Below are 15,629 nucleotides of genomic sequence, written 5' to 3'. Positions count from 1 at the left end.
TCTATATACGTACGAGGTCGATGTGTCGCTGTTATCGGGCGTTTCGTTTACCGTAGCGCAGATAACTTCAATATTGAGGCACGTGTGGGTTTATCACATCAAGAACTCTCGATTATAGCGTAGGCGCTGTATTCTTGTTTGTATGTCTGTGTGTTTGGGGAGGCGCCTCTGCAGTGAAAGAGAGGAGCTGTGGTAAAAGATGCCTTTTGTTGCTTCCTCGCCCCATTCAGCCCGTCGCCATCGAGCCTTCTAAATAAACGCATCCTTTCTTGTAACGATGTAGAGATGCCGTTAATTTTTTTTTTCTTTGTGAATTTCTCACTATGGGTACGCTAATACGACGGACAACGACTAACCTGAAACCATTTTTAGTTTATTTAAATTTTAATTGATGCTGCTGTATCTGCGTGGATCGGACTGCTTTTTCCCTGTATCTGTAATTCTGCATGCAATTGGTTCGCTTCGCCTTGCGTTGCGTTGTTGTTCACTGGTCGGCAGGCTTCACGGGAGAGCTGTATGATTGATTGATTGATTTATGATTGATTGATTGATTGATTGATTGATTGATTGATTGATTGATTGATTGATTGATTGATTGATTGATTGATTGATTGATTGATTGATTGATTGATTGATTTGTAACGCACCAAAATCGCACGCCCGTAGCACGAAAGACGCCATATTTGGGGCATCGAAAATATAGGCCAGCTGGAATTGTCTGAAGCTTTCATTTTCAGTGTTTATTTGCTTGCTTTGTTTTCATTTCATCTACATCGTAATGCGCCCACCGCGCGTAGGAATGGAACCCGCAATACGGGCCGAGGATATAATGTCATGGCTCGCACCTTCGCACTAACAACTTGGTGGGTGTGACGCCCTATTGTGGGAGATGTTTCCTGGTTAAAGCTCCTGGGTTTGGTTGTGTGTCGACGCTGTATGCATAATCCGTCGTGTAACGTTAGCGGCTATAGAGTATGTAGCGCTGCTAAGCCAAAGGTCGCGTATTCGACTCCCGGCCGCGGCAGCCTCGTCTCGAAGCGGGCGAAATGTACATCGTCCGTGTATTGATCAGGTGCACATTAAAGAACATTTTGTGGTTCAGAATTAATCCGGTGTACTCTACTACGGCGTGCCTCGCGATAATGTCGGGGTTTTGGCACGTTAAACTCCAGAGCTTAATGTTCTGACCCTTTACCAACACTGTATACCATCACTAAAGCACCAACACTGTATGCGCAAACACAAGCGTTCTCGCATTACATCCCCATGTCAGAATGCTGGCAAGACCGCGGCTTCCATTAAAGACATCGCAGTACCCGGACACATGTCCGTGGTGTTGGGAGCGGCCATCTCTCCTCCACATAACGTGGGCGTGTAGACTCTGGCCACCCGAATTTAACTCGGCCTTATTGGGGAGAAACCCATTCGAGAGGCAGTGGGAGGTCTGGCTTGCGAGCAAGGATCGGGAGAGCCAAGTCTCTGCTCGATCAGGCACCAGCGAGCTCCATAGGCCAGTGGGGCTCTGGACTAGGCGACCCACCCGCTCTCGCCCTATTACCCTGAAGTAATATAAAGTTTCTACTACTACTACTACTACTACTAATACTACTACTACTACTACTACTACTACTACTACTACTACTACTACTACTACTACTGCTACTGCTACTATTCCGCAAGCGCGTGACAATGTATTCTTTGCACGAAGCTGCCCTCTCGGGCGGCGCATGCCGGTTGCACGTGGCGAGCGAAGCTGCCAGATTGCGTCGCACGAGACCCACGGCTGGCGGAAAAACAAGCGCACGTGTTTGCTTTGGTCGAACTGGCGGAGTGCCACGGCGCTCTCCTTTCTGGCGTTAACCACCTTCCAGCCGCCGCGACGATTGATCCTCCCCGCCTGGAAAGCCCTTCTGGTCGAGCAGAGGGTGACGTCGACGCTGTGTAGGCGTTTATTCTTCGCTCAACGCATGGTGCGACGGAACTTCGCGTTGTGACGACTGCTGTCTAAACAGTGGCGTGGTGCGCGGGGCCGTCATTACAAACGTTTAACAACACTAGCGAGCTTACAGCTTGTCGTGTTTACATGGTCGTTTTTATTATATTTTTTTTTCATAAAGGCGAAAGCCTCTAGATGCCGCGTCAAACTCGAAAAATGACCGTCGCCGTCCACACGAAGTGGTGCAAAAAATCATCATCATGTGATGACGCCGTCACGACGTCACAGGTCAAACATTTTGTGGCGTCATTGTGGCGTAATCAAGCTGTCATCACTATGACTTCACGGGATGACGTCAGCACATGACATCGTGCCTTGGTAAAAAATGGACTGATCACGGAGGATAGGTCGGCAAACTCGCTCATGAGTCGACTGACTCAGACTCACTCATACTCAGATCGGGCCATGAGTCCGAGTCTGACTGAGTTCCGAGTGTGTCTTGTGGCGGAAAATTTAGTGAGCCTGAGTCTGAGTGAGTCCGGTTGAGGAAAAACTTGGTGAGTCTGAGTCCGAGTGAGCCCTAGGCGCAAAATATATTTCTTGAGTGAGCTCCGCCTTTTACTGCCGACCTATGGTCCTATCTACTCATCTTCAGCATTACTATCAGCCTTATATCGTCTTACGTTTATACTCAAGTGTATTCACACATTAGTGCTTATGCGCCACCTTAATATTTATTGATCAGAGGCGTGAGTTAGGGGGGAGGGAGGGGCCATGACCTCCCCCGCAAACTCTTTGGAATTTCTTGATAAAAATATCTCGTTTAAGTCGCGTATTTCATAAAAATATCCTTGCTGGATTGAAACCATTGGTAACCCATATTTGAAGATGTAAGATCAAAGGGCGTATCGCGGAGCACCGATTATATGCGATATTGGCGTTAAAGATCATTGCCACCATGATCAAAAAAGCTAATTTTTCGCTAATGGACTCATGAGTCTACTCACTCAGGCTCACTCAGACTCAGTTCAAGCCGTCAGTCTGAGTATGAGTGAGTCCAGCTGAGTAATATGTTGGTGAGTTTGAGTCCGGTTGAGAACAAGTTTAGCGAGTCTAAGTCCGAGTGAGTCCATTTGAGCAAAATTTTGGTGAGTCTGAGTCCGAGTGAGCCCCGAGGGCAAAATGTATTCATTGAGTAAGTCTGAGTGAGCTCCATTTTTTTGCCGACCTATGTCCCGGAGGGACTGCAAAACCACCTGAGGTGCACAGAGCTCTCGGGGAAAGAGAAAAAAGAAGATATATCTTTCGCCTTCGAGCCGTCTTAGGCGAATGCAAGGGAACCGTGTGATATTTTCACTTCATTAGTTAGTTAGTTAGTTAGTTAGTTAGTTAGTTAGTTAGTTAGTTAGTTAGTTAGTTAGTTAGTTAGTTAGTTAGTTAGTTAGTAGAGTTAGTTAGTTAGTTAGTTAGTTAGTTAGTTAGTTAGTTAGTTAGTTAGTTAGTTAGTTAGTTAGTTAGTTAGTTAGTTAGTTAGTTAGTTAGTTAGTTAGTTAGTTAGTTAGTTAGTTAGTTAGTTAGTTAGTTAGTTAGTTAGTTAGTTAGTTAGTTAGTTAGTTAGTTAGTTAGCTCTTTTTTTACTGCTGGTGACATTTGTTCGCGCATCGCGGCACGTCCATTTCGGTCTGGCGTATGCATATTCGTAGCTCTTTTTTTTTTCTTTCACGAAATAACGTGTGTATACATCTTCGCTCGAAAGACGTCGATAATAGACGTACGTAGCGCTACTTTATTTTGAAAGGTCCGACATTGACACTGATCGACGCCCGGCTCTCGTAACTTGGTGTGCACTTTGATTAGAATCATACAAGGTAGCTGTACAAGTTTTTTTTTTTGTCTCTTTATTTTTCCCAAGCTGACATTTCGATACTTACTGGAAGTACTCAACACATATGATGACTGCACCTGATGCAATATACGATTCAGTATGCGGCTGCAACATTTCATTCTATGGGGATATCCATATCGTACATACCCTGTGTATGCTAACGGCTCTAATAAATATTCAATACTTGTTGGGATATTGTATATTTCTTCGAGGCCGGCGGAAGCGTGTTCAACCCATGAGGCGGAGCGTTGAAAAGCCGACGGGAAAACTGAGCTACTGCGTACTCTCTTTACTGCCTGCCATTATAGTATGTACGCCCACTGACCTCCACATATCTCAGTGCAGGGCAAGCTAGTATGCGGCCTTTACCGAAGTCTGTAATTATACGCCTCAGTTAATATGCTAACGAGCGTTGCCGTATCGCGTGCTCGGGAAAATTTACGGAACAACGAGCACCGACGCTCCAATGGCGCGCCATTAATAGCGGTTCGTCGTATGCAAGTGTGTGGGGCTTTTGCTGAGCGCAGTTCATGCGGAACTGCTCCGAATGACCCGCTTGTATACGTGCGTTTCGCGCCGAATTCTGCGCGATTATTACGGTTTCTACATTTTTTAAAGTTTCAAAATGGCTACTCGAAATATTTCGAATGGGAATCGAGATCGTCATTTCGAAAATAAGCATTCGATTGATTTTAAGAGTTCATATTCAGTTACGGCCGAATACACGGGCGTTACTGCTATCCTTGAAAGCGGCCTCCCATTTTTTAAAGAAGGAAAAGGTGGGCAGGGGCGTACGACTCGTGTTCACTAAGGCCCTTGAGTGTTCGTTGTAAGCCAAGTGCGGAATATGTGGATTCTTCCATTGTTCATTGACAAGCTGGCCTGTTCAATGAATGTTTTTTTTTTTTCTAGTTTCAAGTTTTACACAACAAGAGAAAAGATACATCAAATGGGTTTGCTTGTATCGGCTTAAACATGTATCATTTTGTATCCGTTTTTATATCTGTACGCGCCTACTTTTAGTGGCAGGAAAATATTTGACGTTCGACTCGATATAACGCCTACACCCCCCCCTCTTTCCTCTCATCCTTTTGTTTTCAATATACAGAAATACTTCCCCATCGAAAGAGCACTGTAAAAACAAAATTGCATTAGGGGATCGGTCTGTTCTCCGAAACGAAACATGCGCAGCTCTCGCTTGTCGCACGATAGTCGCTAGTTAATTGCGACATTAAATCGCCGAACCTCGCGGATGACACGTGCGATAGTTTTAAGTGGCGGTTATAACGCTTAGTTCGTGTCCGCGCTTCTTCGTGCTTTTATTTTTGTTTCTTTCTTCTCGTTGAGTCGCCCTTTCGTATTCTGCGCTATATCTGGGCGCATATTCCGCACACCTGCCGTCGAATCCCGCAGATAAGCAGACCGACGGGCAGACGGGGATGTGCTTGTGTCTACGCTGCACAGAAGATTGATGCGGCATTTCAGCACGCGCCTTTTGCTCGACTGTGCGCGTCAGTGTGAGGGCCGCCGGCAGTATCTGTCACTGTATATGCCGACTGAAAGCTGCTAGCTGTTCCACTAAGACTCGCGTTGCAGCTGCTTTTTCCGCTCGGAACAAAGCACTGTGGCAACGACAATGTTGACGTCGTCTGAGTCAGCGCCGTCGTTTTCTAGAATCGAAGCAGCTGTGTGTAGTATCTCGTCGTTTTTACTTCATAAACGAAGTATGGACGTGGCCTCCGAGACCACGCTTGCCGTCGCACGTAGGCCTACTTCGCTCCGCCTGGGAGACCATGGTCTGTACCGAGCTGTGCGGTACGTATTGTTGTCTATAGACACTTCGAACGCGAGTGCCGGTTTACCTATATGTAGATCGCATGGGAGAAATATACGGCACCGAGCGTACGTGGCTCGGCTAGCCCGGCGGTCGCATAATGAGTAATGTTCGAAACATGGAAGCCGTGACGTCATTTGAGGGTATTACACCACGCAGATGCATTATACCTTCGAGACTGTCGCCCACTACTCTTAGGGAACTGTCAGAAGCTGCATTGCTTGTTTGGGATACGACAAAGGCTCGTGGCTATGGAGAGAATACCTCGAAAACCTCTTTTTTTTTTTCATGGTATAGATGTGGCTGTCACTTGCGTCGAGCAGTCACTTTGTCATCATCTTGTCGCAATCCATCGAGTTTCTTACAGTGCCATGGATGCGGCGCTGCTGTACTCCTATTTGCGCTGGGATGCCGGGTAAAAAGATGACCTGAAGGGGGGGGGAGGGGGCAACTTTCTGGTGGTTTTCTTTCTTGCAAAGCCATGGGACTTTGAAGACTCGTGTGGCGACCAATGTTCCGTCTCTCGAAATGGGTCAGCGTCTACGACGTGAGCACGTAAGGCGCTGCAGTATTTATTATTTCAGAATTTGTTACTGAAGCGTTAGTATTCGTGCAACAGCGGGTTCTGTAATGTCAACAGTGTGGCATCGTCGGGTCACTAAATTTGATGTATAGACGAGAAGGCATGATCGTGGTCTGTTGTCAGTCGTGTTTTCAATCGATTCGTGCTCGAGTTTTATTTTGTAAAATGTTATTTTGAGTTGTACTACGGTAGATCTCATACTTTTCATAGAGATTTCATTTTCAAAAGAAACAAAACAAAACAAAAAATCCTTTACTTTCGCAGTCGTCGCTATCTTCTCGATCACGTCGCGTGCAAGACGAGCCGCACCTCTCATATACCGGAATTTCCTCGGGTGTCGCCACGTCCTTTAAATGTTGGTGCCAAGTTTCATTCTTTATAGGCAATATTCCAGGCAAGTCTATGGCCTTATCTTGGCCAAAAGTGAAACCGACTTGTATTCTTCAAGCACAGTTCACTCGTAAGGAATATATTACCTGGCGCTCGTGGAGTCGTGAGTTCGCTTCTCATAGGTGTAAGGTACCCTGTATAAAAAATAAGACACAGTTGTTTCGGGAACCGTCAAGAAATGCTGTGTAGCTTTCGTGTCTCAGTATAATGCGGCGAAAGATAGAAAACGCAGCGTTGTGTGACGTGCGAGAAAATTGTGGTTCGCATTGCGTTTAGGACCGTCGCATTCATATCTCAAAACACTTGCGATTATATAGTAAACCGTCGTTATGGGCAGTGGGCTTTGCGAGTATAGCTTCGCGTCCTACGTCAGATGCGCGTAACCTTATTGTCGAGTGCATTAAAGGTGCACCTTTTCTGTGTCTTATAAGAGGTAAACGAAAGGGGCTACCATGTCCTACGCCGGTGTCCCATGACACAGGCAGCGTGCATATATCTGCTGAATTCGCTGCGCACGTACTCTGATCCCGTTGGGTCACCTGTAATCCTTAGGTAATCCTGTTTGAGACTTCGATGTCGATTCGGCGTGCATCTTCGAATTGGTTGATCATAGTTAAAGGACTGGATCGATATCGAGGCTTCGCGCCCTTTTACAAAACGCATACTTACATTTTGCGCCTACGAAAAAAGCACAGTTGTGTGCAAAAAAAACGAAAAAAAAAGCACAGAAAAAGAAAGAAATGACAATTGTGTGTCTCTTTCTTTTTTCCTTTTTTTTTTTGCCGTAGGCGCTCATTAAAATGTTACCGAGGGGTTGCGACAGACTATGTTTGCTCCTAATTTTCGTCATTGCTCCCCGCCTATACGTCATCCTCTGCGCACCCTAGCTCAACAAATAAGTGACAACAGAAAAGCGTTAATGCCAGTCGTGAACAACGTACTATATACGTATCGCTAGAGCGTACGTAAGCATAGACAACAATGAATACCTAAACGAAAAAAAAAAGGTGCAACGGTCAAGTTTTTAGCTCACATTCTGAAGACGTAAGTTTTCTTGAGCATTTCTTCGCCTTCGTTTCATCGTACGCCAATTGTTTCTTAGCCCACGTGCGTATTTATATGCATGTGCATAGTTCCTTTTTACTATACGATAGCAATTAAAAGCTCGAAGCTGGTTACCATGTCCGTACTTTTCGTTACTCCGACGTCATAGTCGTCTTCGAGGCACCTTTAGCCTCTGATGCATTCTCGACACGCGGTGAACAAAAGTGACGTATATATATATATATATATATATATATATATATATATATATATATATATCAGGACGATCCACGTATTGTGCGCCGCAGGGACGATGTTGTTCAAAAGACAGCGGTGTGTCCGCTGGTGTATAGCGTGTAACTGCGGTCGCGTGTAGATGCCTTCAGGGCCCCAGATATTGATGTCTTCTTGTTGCTGTATGACCTCGATAGCAAAGAAGTTACGTCCTTCGTCGCTATATACCACTTCACAAGTTCTTTTATTTTTCTTCATGTGCCTTTGTAGAAACTCACCTAACCGATCAGGCATCGTTAGATAGGATCATATCAAATTACGCTAAAGACTCCATCGTCATGATGCCAAGACTACGATAGCGCACCCGTGCATAGTGATCAACAAGGACATTTCAATCTGCGGTTTCCGTGAATGCGTTCCACTATCGCGTATGTTTGAATATTTTTAAGAATGCGGATAACGCAATGAATGGTGGGCGGGCAATACTGCGCGGTCACACAAACATTGGCGCGCTCAGTGTACACACAGCATATCGCGGAGTACGCGGACGGCTGCACCTGACAGTGGACGCACTGCAAGGTACACTTCGCTGGACGAGTTAGTGCATTCAAGTGCGAACAGAGTTCAAAATGCGCGCGCAGTAACACACACAAGTAAACAACCCTGGGCATGCGTTTCTATATAGATATGCATATGGGCCAAAGAATGCTCGCGTGATGCTTTGTACGGCGCCTGATATTTGCATTGTTGAATTCAGGCAAAACGCCCTCGTCGTGTTCTGATGGTGTGACTCTATATATACTTCAGGTTCTTGCGATAGATATATAGCAGGGGTCTTCAGACGCATTATCACTCTTATGCAAATTACTGTTCAGGCGGGGCTTACATCTAACACGTTTAAACAATGCGCCGACGTCATAATTCGAGTGGGTGTTAGAGCTAACGTCTATATTTCTTACGTACATACCCTGCCGCTGATGTCAAAAGTGAGACCACCCATCTCGCCTTCATCCGCCTCTTTGTTTAATAAGTTAACGACGTCAGTTGGCAGTTTTAAAATAGGGTAGCCAAAGCTCTGCGTTTGCGTTGTCGCCATTGCGCATGCGTCGTACGCTAACCTCTTGGTATACACATTTCGTTTCGAAAATAGCGTATGTGCCGGAGCAACGAAGACATTACGAACATAATTTTAAAGCTATATTGTTTAGTGCAGAGAAGAATGGGGACCGAAGCAGGAGGCACAGACCTATACGGATGCATCAGCACACCGTGCACATAATCTTTAAGATAGATTTACCAGCACAAAAAAAGACGGAACATTTAGGAAGCACACACACACACACACACAGCGCTATGTGTCCTTCCTAAATGTTCCGTCTTTCCTTGCGCTGGTAAATCCATCTTATATAATCATGAACCAACTCGCCCAAGCAGCAGTTTTAGCAAATATAATCTTGATTGATATCTCCAGCCGCCACGGTGGTGCAGTGGTACGGTGCTCGGTTGCTGAACCAGACGGAGTTTCGCCGTTGCTGTCGCCGTGATGTCTTATAAAAGCCCTAGTGCGATAAGGCCTTATGGCTTTCCTCGCGCCGTGTGTTGTGGGTATGAGGTTGAGCTGACAAGGATGGTGACGCGATCGCTTACGTGGTATTTGTCTTGTTTTTAAATATAGGATTTCTTATCATCGGAACTCTAGAATAAATACCAGCGTAACACAGTGTCCTAAATCATTTTGCTGTAGTAGCTCATTCACAAACCATTTTTTTTTTCGCTTGCTAAAGGCATATACGCGTGTGTCGCGACATCACGACCCACCTGGCAACTGGACATAGCGATTTTTGAGCACTCGTTCCGACTCGCTCGGTTGACCTTAATAGTGCTGTACGTTGTACCGTGCAATGAGAAAGTAGCATGCTACTAACCAAATGTGTAGCATATGCTATAATTTCACAGTAACGGCGAAAGGCATACCGTGATGCCTTTCATATGTTTAGTCGAAATTCTGCTAGAAAGTGCACGCTTTTAGTCCCGGTGCAAAGGCGATCGATTTCCGATATCCAGTGCGCCCTTCCACTGTATTGACATTGCGCAACTGCGCTCCCGCCGTTCACGGTATTGTTGAGAACGTGCTCGGGGTTTCTATCGGTAGGACGTGCGTAGCATGTTCGCCAGTGCGCAAGCACCCATGCGTCCTCTGGCAGAGATTAGGGATGTGAGGTTCACGCTCGACCTAACTATTCGGCGCGAAGGGTACAGCGGCTCGTACGCGCACGGTGCACTTGAATGACCTTGTTGTTGTAATGTGTGTTGACCGCTGTCACTTAAGCGCCCCTGGTGCCGTGAGGGAGCCAGGAAGCCTTTTAACACCACGCCTTGCGCTTTGTAGGCGGCCTGCCAATATGACTTTCTCTGACACTCGTCTATCGGACAGTCACATGTAGGTTTATATTCGTATACGACAGACGGAGATAATCCGAGAGGGTATTGTTCTAAAGCGCAAGGAGACGTGCGAATATGTATGCGGTGTAGGCGTGTGAATACCTGTAGCCTTACCCAAGCGCTCACATTGTAACCATCTCCTTCGTACCTGGTGATAATTTTCTTCGTTGAAGTTGCTATGTTACGATTCATGAAGGGTCTGAACGATCAGGTTCCGAATTCTCAAGGTCTTGCGTTTTTACAGACAGTGCATAAAAGTGGCGCCACACAGTTACCCTGTAATGGTAACGAAGGAATAGTTTGTCACGAACTTCATGATATACTTATTCTTCCACGAGCTGAAAGCTCTCTTTCTGCGCGTATATTTTCTTTTGTAGCTTTGGACTGTACGAACGTTAGGGGGCTATGCCTGTTTTTTTATCATGAATCTTACTTCACTTTTTTTTCTTTTTTTTTTTCGGGACTCATTTGCCAGCTTGTTGCATCCAATCCCAAGATGGTCCTTCCCTCAAGTCGACTCGACTTGACTTGGGACGTAAACCCTAGTTGGGCGAGTACCGGAGACAGCCCATCGCGCCGGATCCATGCGAGTCCGCCAGTTGGAGGTCGAATCAGCCGTCCATTCGACAAGGTCGCCATAGCTCGCATGTTTTGCCGTGCGGAAGGAGCACCTCAAACCAGGAGAAAGTGGGAAGGGCGGCTGTATCTCTTGCGTACGTGCGTACGTGTGAGACAGGGTTTGTTCCTCGACTTGCCACATAGGACTGCACGCGGCGTCGCGGCACGACGTTCCCGATCTGCATCTCTCTGCGTTTAAGGGAAAACATCTTTACGTGTATACAAGACGTTTACGTGTACGTATACGATCTTGGTTTCTGTTTTCCCGGTAATGTGGCTTCCGGACACGCACGTGCACATATATGAAGGTTGGTTGGTGGAAGCCGCTCCCAGTAGGTTGTCTTTGTATCGGAAAAAAAAAGCAAAAACGCTACCTCCTATCGCACAATACAATTGCGATTGTTTTTGCGCGACAGAGCGAGGTAAATGCTTGAAGGCATACCAGAGATCTCTGATGCTCATTAGCGAGGCGGATGGTTATGTATACGAACATTTCCTTCGATTACCGACATTGAGCAGCATTGCCGCTTACGTTAATTACTTTCGCCTATTTCTCGGGCCTATACTTGATCAGTGTCTGAGACAGATGCTCTTCACTTCGGGCCGCCTTTGCTACTAATTAATATGACTCTCATCTCACTGCATACTGTGGAAGGAGAACTTCCCCCCGTGCCCTGTAAAGCTCCTCAATCTTCAACGTTCCAAACCCCTCGGTTTTAGCGACCGCTCCTCCCACAGGAGTTACGGGCGCACATTCAACGCTTATCTAGCCGTCGCGCGTGAAGCCCCGGCTCTAGTCCCGAGTACGTTTGATGATTATTGTTAACGTGCTGCATTCGTGGGACGCAGTGCTGGACCCTGGAAGGAGAGAAGATGCTGCGGAAGAATATTAGTATAGTCAAGCAATCAATGTAATGGCTTTCAACGCTAACAGCTAAGAGGTATCGGTAACTGCACCGTGAGTTTTCGATATCATTGTCGATTAGTCACTTCGGGTAAATATCGAATACGTGCTGGGGTTTCCTCTCGTTAATTCTTTGTTGTTCCATTACCCGTGACATACATATCGTCTCCTTATCCCAGGCGGGATAAGGAGACGATATATACTCTCTTTTTGAGAGTTACCTTGCAGAATTGACACTATGAAGATAATATGAAAACATCGACACACATGTCACCATCCCCACCTAGGCCAATGATCGGTCCCATTTATTCATAATAAAGATTTACTACTACTGCTTTCATACTATTACAGTTCTCATCCACACTATACGCTAGTCATGCGTGAAGTCTCGCTGTGTGCTATAGCGTGCATTGCAGCTCTGAAAGCACGAATGTTTGTCGATGGCGAGCGTTGTTCTGTTCGGCTTATCATTTAGCTAACCCTTTGATTAACAGCGCATATGTCATAACGACGGGGGATATTGCCTAACGTGACGGTCTCTCACCAGGCGATATAGGTTCGTAGAATATTTTTGCGCGTGAGACAAAAAACGCGCGCTGGGGTTAGCGGGCGTCGTCTTATAGTGGGTCTTGCGCTTGCATCATTGGCGTCCTTGGACGCCCGTCGTCATCCTCGTCGGCGGATGCATTTCTTGGCGTTTTGCTCGTCCATCCATCATACCCCACTGTGGTTTAGATTGACGGGCGTGTGCGGGGAGGGTACAGAGGGCGAATCGGGAGCTTCGCCATACGACGGTCTCCCTGTTCTGTTCCATGCGTGTGCAGTGCACTTATTGGCAACCCCTTTTTGTCCGTTAACTGTCGCCTGCTGCGAGTGGGTCTGTGCCTGAAGGGCCTCGTTTTGGAAGGCGGTTGTTTGGCTTGTACACGTGCTTGCGCAGCGCAACCTTGAGCTTAAATTTTGTTCCGTGCAGAAATGCTCCTTACGTATGCGTGTACAGTTCTACGGCGCTTTGAAGAGGGGGAGCACCTCCTTTCTGAACTATCGCACAGGAGTATAAAGGGAGTCACGCATACATCATCATTGCCCATGCATTTCACCCACTATTACAGGTGGCATTGTTTGCCACAGCCCAGAAGGGATTTTTGCGGCACCCTGGGAGCCTTCGTTAATGAAGAGGTGCATAAACATAACGTTAAGCGCATGACTGTTTCCGTTGGGTAGTATAGTGCGTTGATCAGTTCGGCGCACACGACGAGGGCGAGCTTCATATCGAGACCGTAGCTTTATGTACACGGCGAGGTGAACGACAGCATACGGACGACAAGTTTCCGGTATCTTTTTTTTCCAGTGCACTGACGGTATCGTTTTCCAGGAATGACACAGTGCGTGACCTCATTTCAAGGGTGTCTTGTAGAATCACAGGGCAGCCAGTATATTTCCAAAGAAAAGCTCGAAACTTCGTTTGTTCGCCTTCTCCGCCGTTCCGTTCAGGCTCTATCCCTCACAGCTCTATCCCTCACAGGTTAGCGGAGAGCAGCGATACAATGCGCGATAACACTTGGTGTCTGGTCTATGTCATAGGCATTAATTGCTTAAGGTCTCTCTTTGTTCATGGGGAGCACCATCATTTCTCGAGGCCTACACACCTTGATTACATGTATGTATGTATGTATGTATGTATGTATGTATGTATGTATGTATGTATGTATGTATGTATGTATGTATGTATGTATGTATGTATGTATGTATGTATGTATGTATGTATGTATGTATGCTCATGTGTGAGAAGGTAGGGGTGCGTATATGATCACCAGCCTTTGGCGAGGAAAGGAAGCGCTAAGGCCTGGTTACAGGGCAGCTGCGATTCTTGACCGCATGCGCGGCGTATATACAGATGCGCATGTGAGAGCAGCTGCGGGTATGCGGAGCTGCACGTAGTACCGGTACATAGCCTCAAAGAACGTCGGCTGGCCTACAGGGCTCCCACGCGCGCACTTGCGAACGGTCCTTGGCCCCTCTGGCTAGAACGCTTCCCCTGAGTCACTTCCGCTCCCACGTTGTCGCAGTAAACGACACGCGGCCCGAACGCGCCGTGTCACTGCGACCGCTGTCACCGGACGTGTCTCGCTGATCGTTTTGGCGCGTTCATGGGCAAATTAAAGCGTGTTAGATTTCGAGTCAACGTAGAAGTAAGGTGAGTGCGAAGCTTCCACGTAGCACATCTAAAATAGAGGTTTTAGCTCGAGCCCGGCATCGATTCGTGCTATAAGAACTCGTGTGAGAGATATACAAATGGACTCAACAGGCGCGACCGCTTGAACACACTGAAGAAAAGTTGTATTGTTAACAGAAAGTCAAATTCTAGTGAAATCTGTGTATCTTGCGACATTGTAAGCAGAATAAGTACTTCGTTAATAGCATATATGTGTTTTACGGAAGCGTGTCGGAATTGTCCTATCGAAACAGTCATAAAGAGGCACGTTTATGGCTACATTTAACTGTGCAACAAAACCATATCGCTATTCAATCGAGTGAGCTCAATATATGCGGCATCTAAAGCGGACGTAGCCCACATATATGAGTGAGGAAATTCGGAGTTTGGTCTGGCGTGCACAAGGCAAGCTTTACGGGAAACTATTATGTGAAGCACTAATGCCACATATACAGCAGTTGTTGTGCAATGGTGCTTGCTCTCTTTTACGGTCTGGCGGGTCACCTTTCATTTAGTTCGCCTGCTGAACTTTCCCTTGTGCGACTATCTGCATTAAAAGTGAACGATTTTGTTTGTTTTTTGTTTGTTTGTTTTGCTTGATTTTGTTTTTTTTAATACATCTCGTGTTTACTTGCTTTCTTTGTATTATGAAATGTGCTTTATCACCTCTACCATTATGATTATTGTAATTTTTTCCCTTCCTGTCGAAGCTATGTCTTATTTGTTTTTATGTTCATCATGTACAGGAGGTCCCAATTTAGTCTCCGACTGCGGGACCTCCTTCTGTATACTGTCTGTAATAACTTTATTTCATAGTAACAATAAAATTTGATTCTGATTCTGATTCTGACGATATACCAATTGGCCGAGTGGATGTAGTTGGAACGTCCTAACGGTGGGAACGTCGACTGAAACCGAAAGGTCGTCTATAGGTATTAATAATTATTCGCGAGAACAGAGGTATGCATGCGCGAGGTTGCGTTTATATTTACGTGAGTTGCTCGTTATACCTCTGAGTTTCATTGCCAAAGAGAGTTAGCGCGAATACGACGAGAGCGAGTCGATTCAAAAGTCGCCCTGAGAGCGAGACCGTGCGGCCAGATGAGATTTAAAAACAATGCTGGAGTGAAAATTATGTCGGGAAAGTGAAGCCAGACCTCCGCCATCTTACTCCAGGCACTGTACAGCGTCAGCATAGCGAAGAAAGAGCAGCGTTTTCCTAACGCGCCCTACTAGTTTAATGTGGCTAATTCTTCCTCATAGATACTACTCAACGGGCGTCTTGGTGTTACTCTCTTTCTTGAGAAACCTCAAAATCTTGTGAATTTTATCAGAGATCACGTTACATCTGGATAAGTTACTTTCGTAAGGAACAGCGATCTCTTATCTCATATTTGACCTAGAATTTACGTTCGCGGAACAAAGGACCTTGTCATCGGGCATCACACGTGAGAGCTATATTTTTTTTAAGTAAAACAGATAAATGCTGAGACCCAAAGGTCGCGGGATCGAATCCTGGCCGTGGTGGCTGCATTTCGATGGAG

The 15,629-nt window shown here is 46.2% G+C and overlaps 1 protein-coding gene across 3 annotated transcripts in view; it reads left to right on the top strand.

The window, feature by feature from the left end:
* The window catches only part of LOC119393406 (protein Aster-B), a 108,664-nt gene that overhangs the window by 24,121 nt on the left and 68,914 nt on the right, over positions 1-15,629 (top strand). Inside the window, exon 1 of one of the 3 annotated variants that reach the window (XM_037660401.2) lies at positions 5,498-5,636. The exons of 1 other annotated variant lie outside the window; for it this stretch is intronic. In XM_037660401.2, the coding sequence (XP_037516329.1) occupies positions 5,548-5,636 (89 nt within the window). In that variant the 5' untranslated portion in view covers positions 5,498-5,547. Of the gene's footprint in view, positions 1-5,497; positions 5,637-6,151; positions 6,211-15,629 lie in introns of those variants that run through there. One more of the 3 variants, XM_037660404.2, reaches the window with a different exon arrangement.

Source organism: Rhipicephalus sanguineus, chromosome 5 (genome assembly GCF_013339695.2).
Source record: "Rhipicephalus sanguineus isolate Rsan-2018 chromosome 5, BIME_Rsan_1.4, whole genome shotgun sequence".
NCBI lineage: Eukaryota > Metazoa > Arthropoda > Arachnida > Ixodida > Ixodidae > Rhipicephalus > Rhipicephalus sanguineus.
The sequence above is the reverse complement of the archived record's forward strand: the minus strand, read 5'-3'. Positions and strand labels throughout refer to the sequence as shown.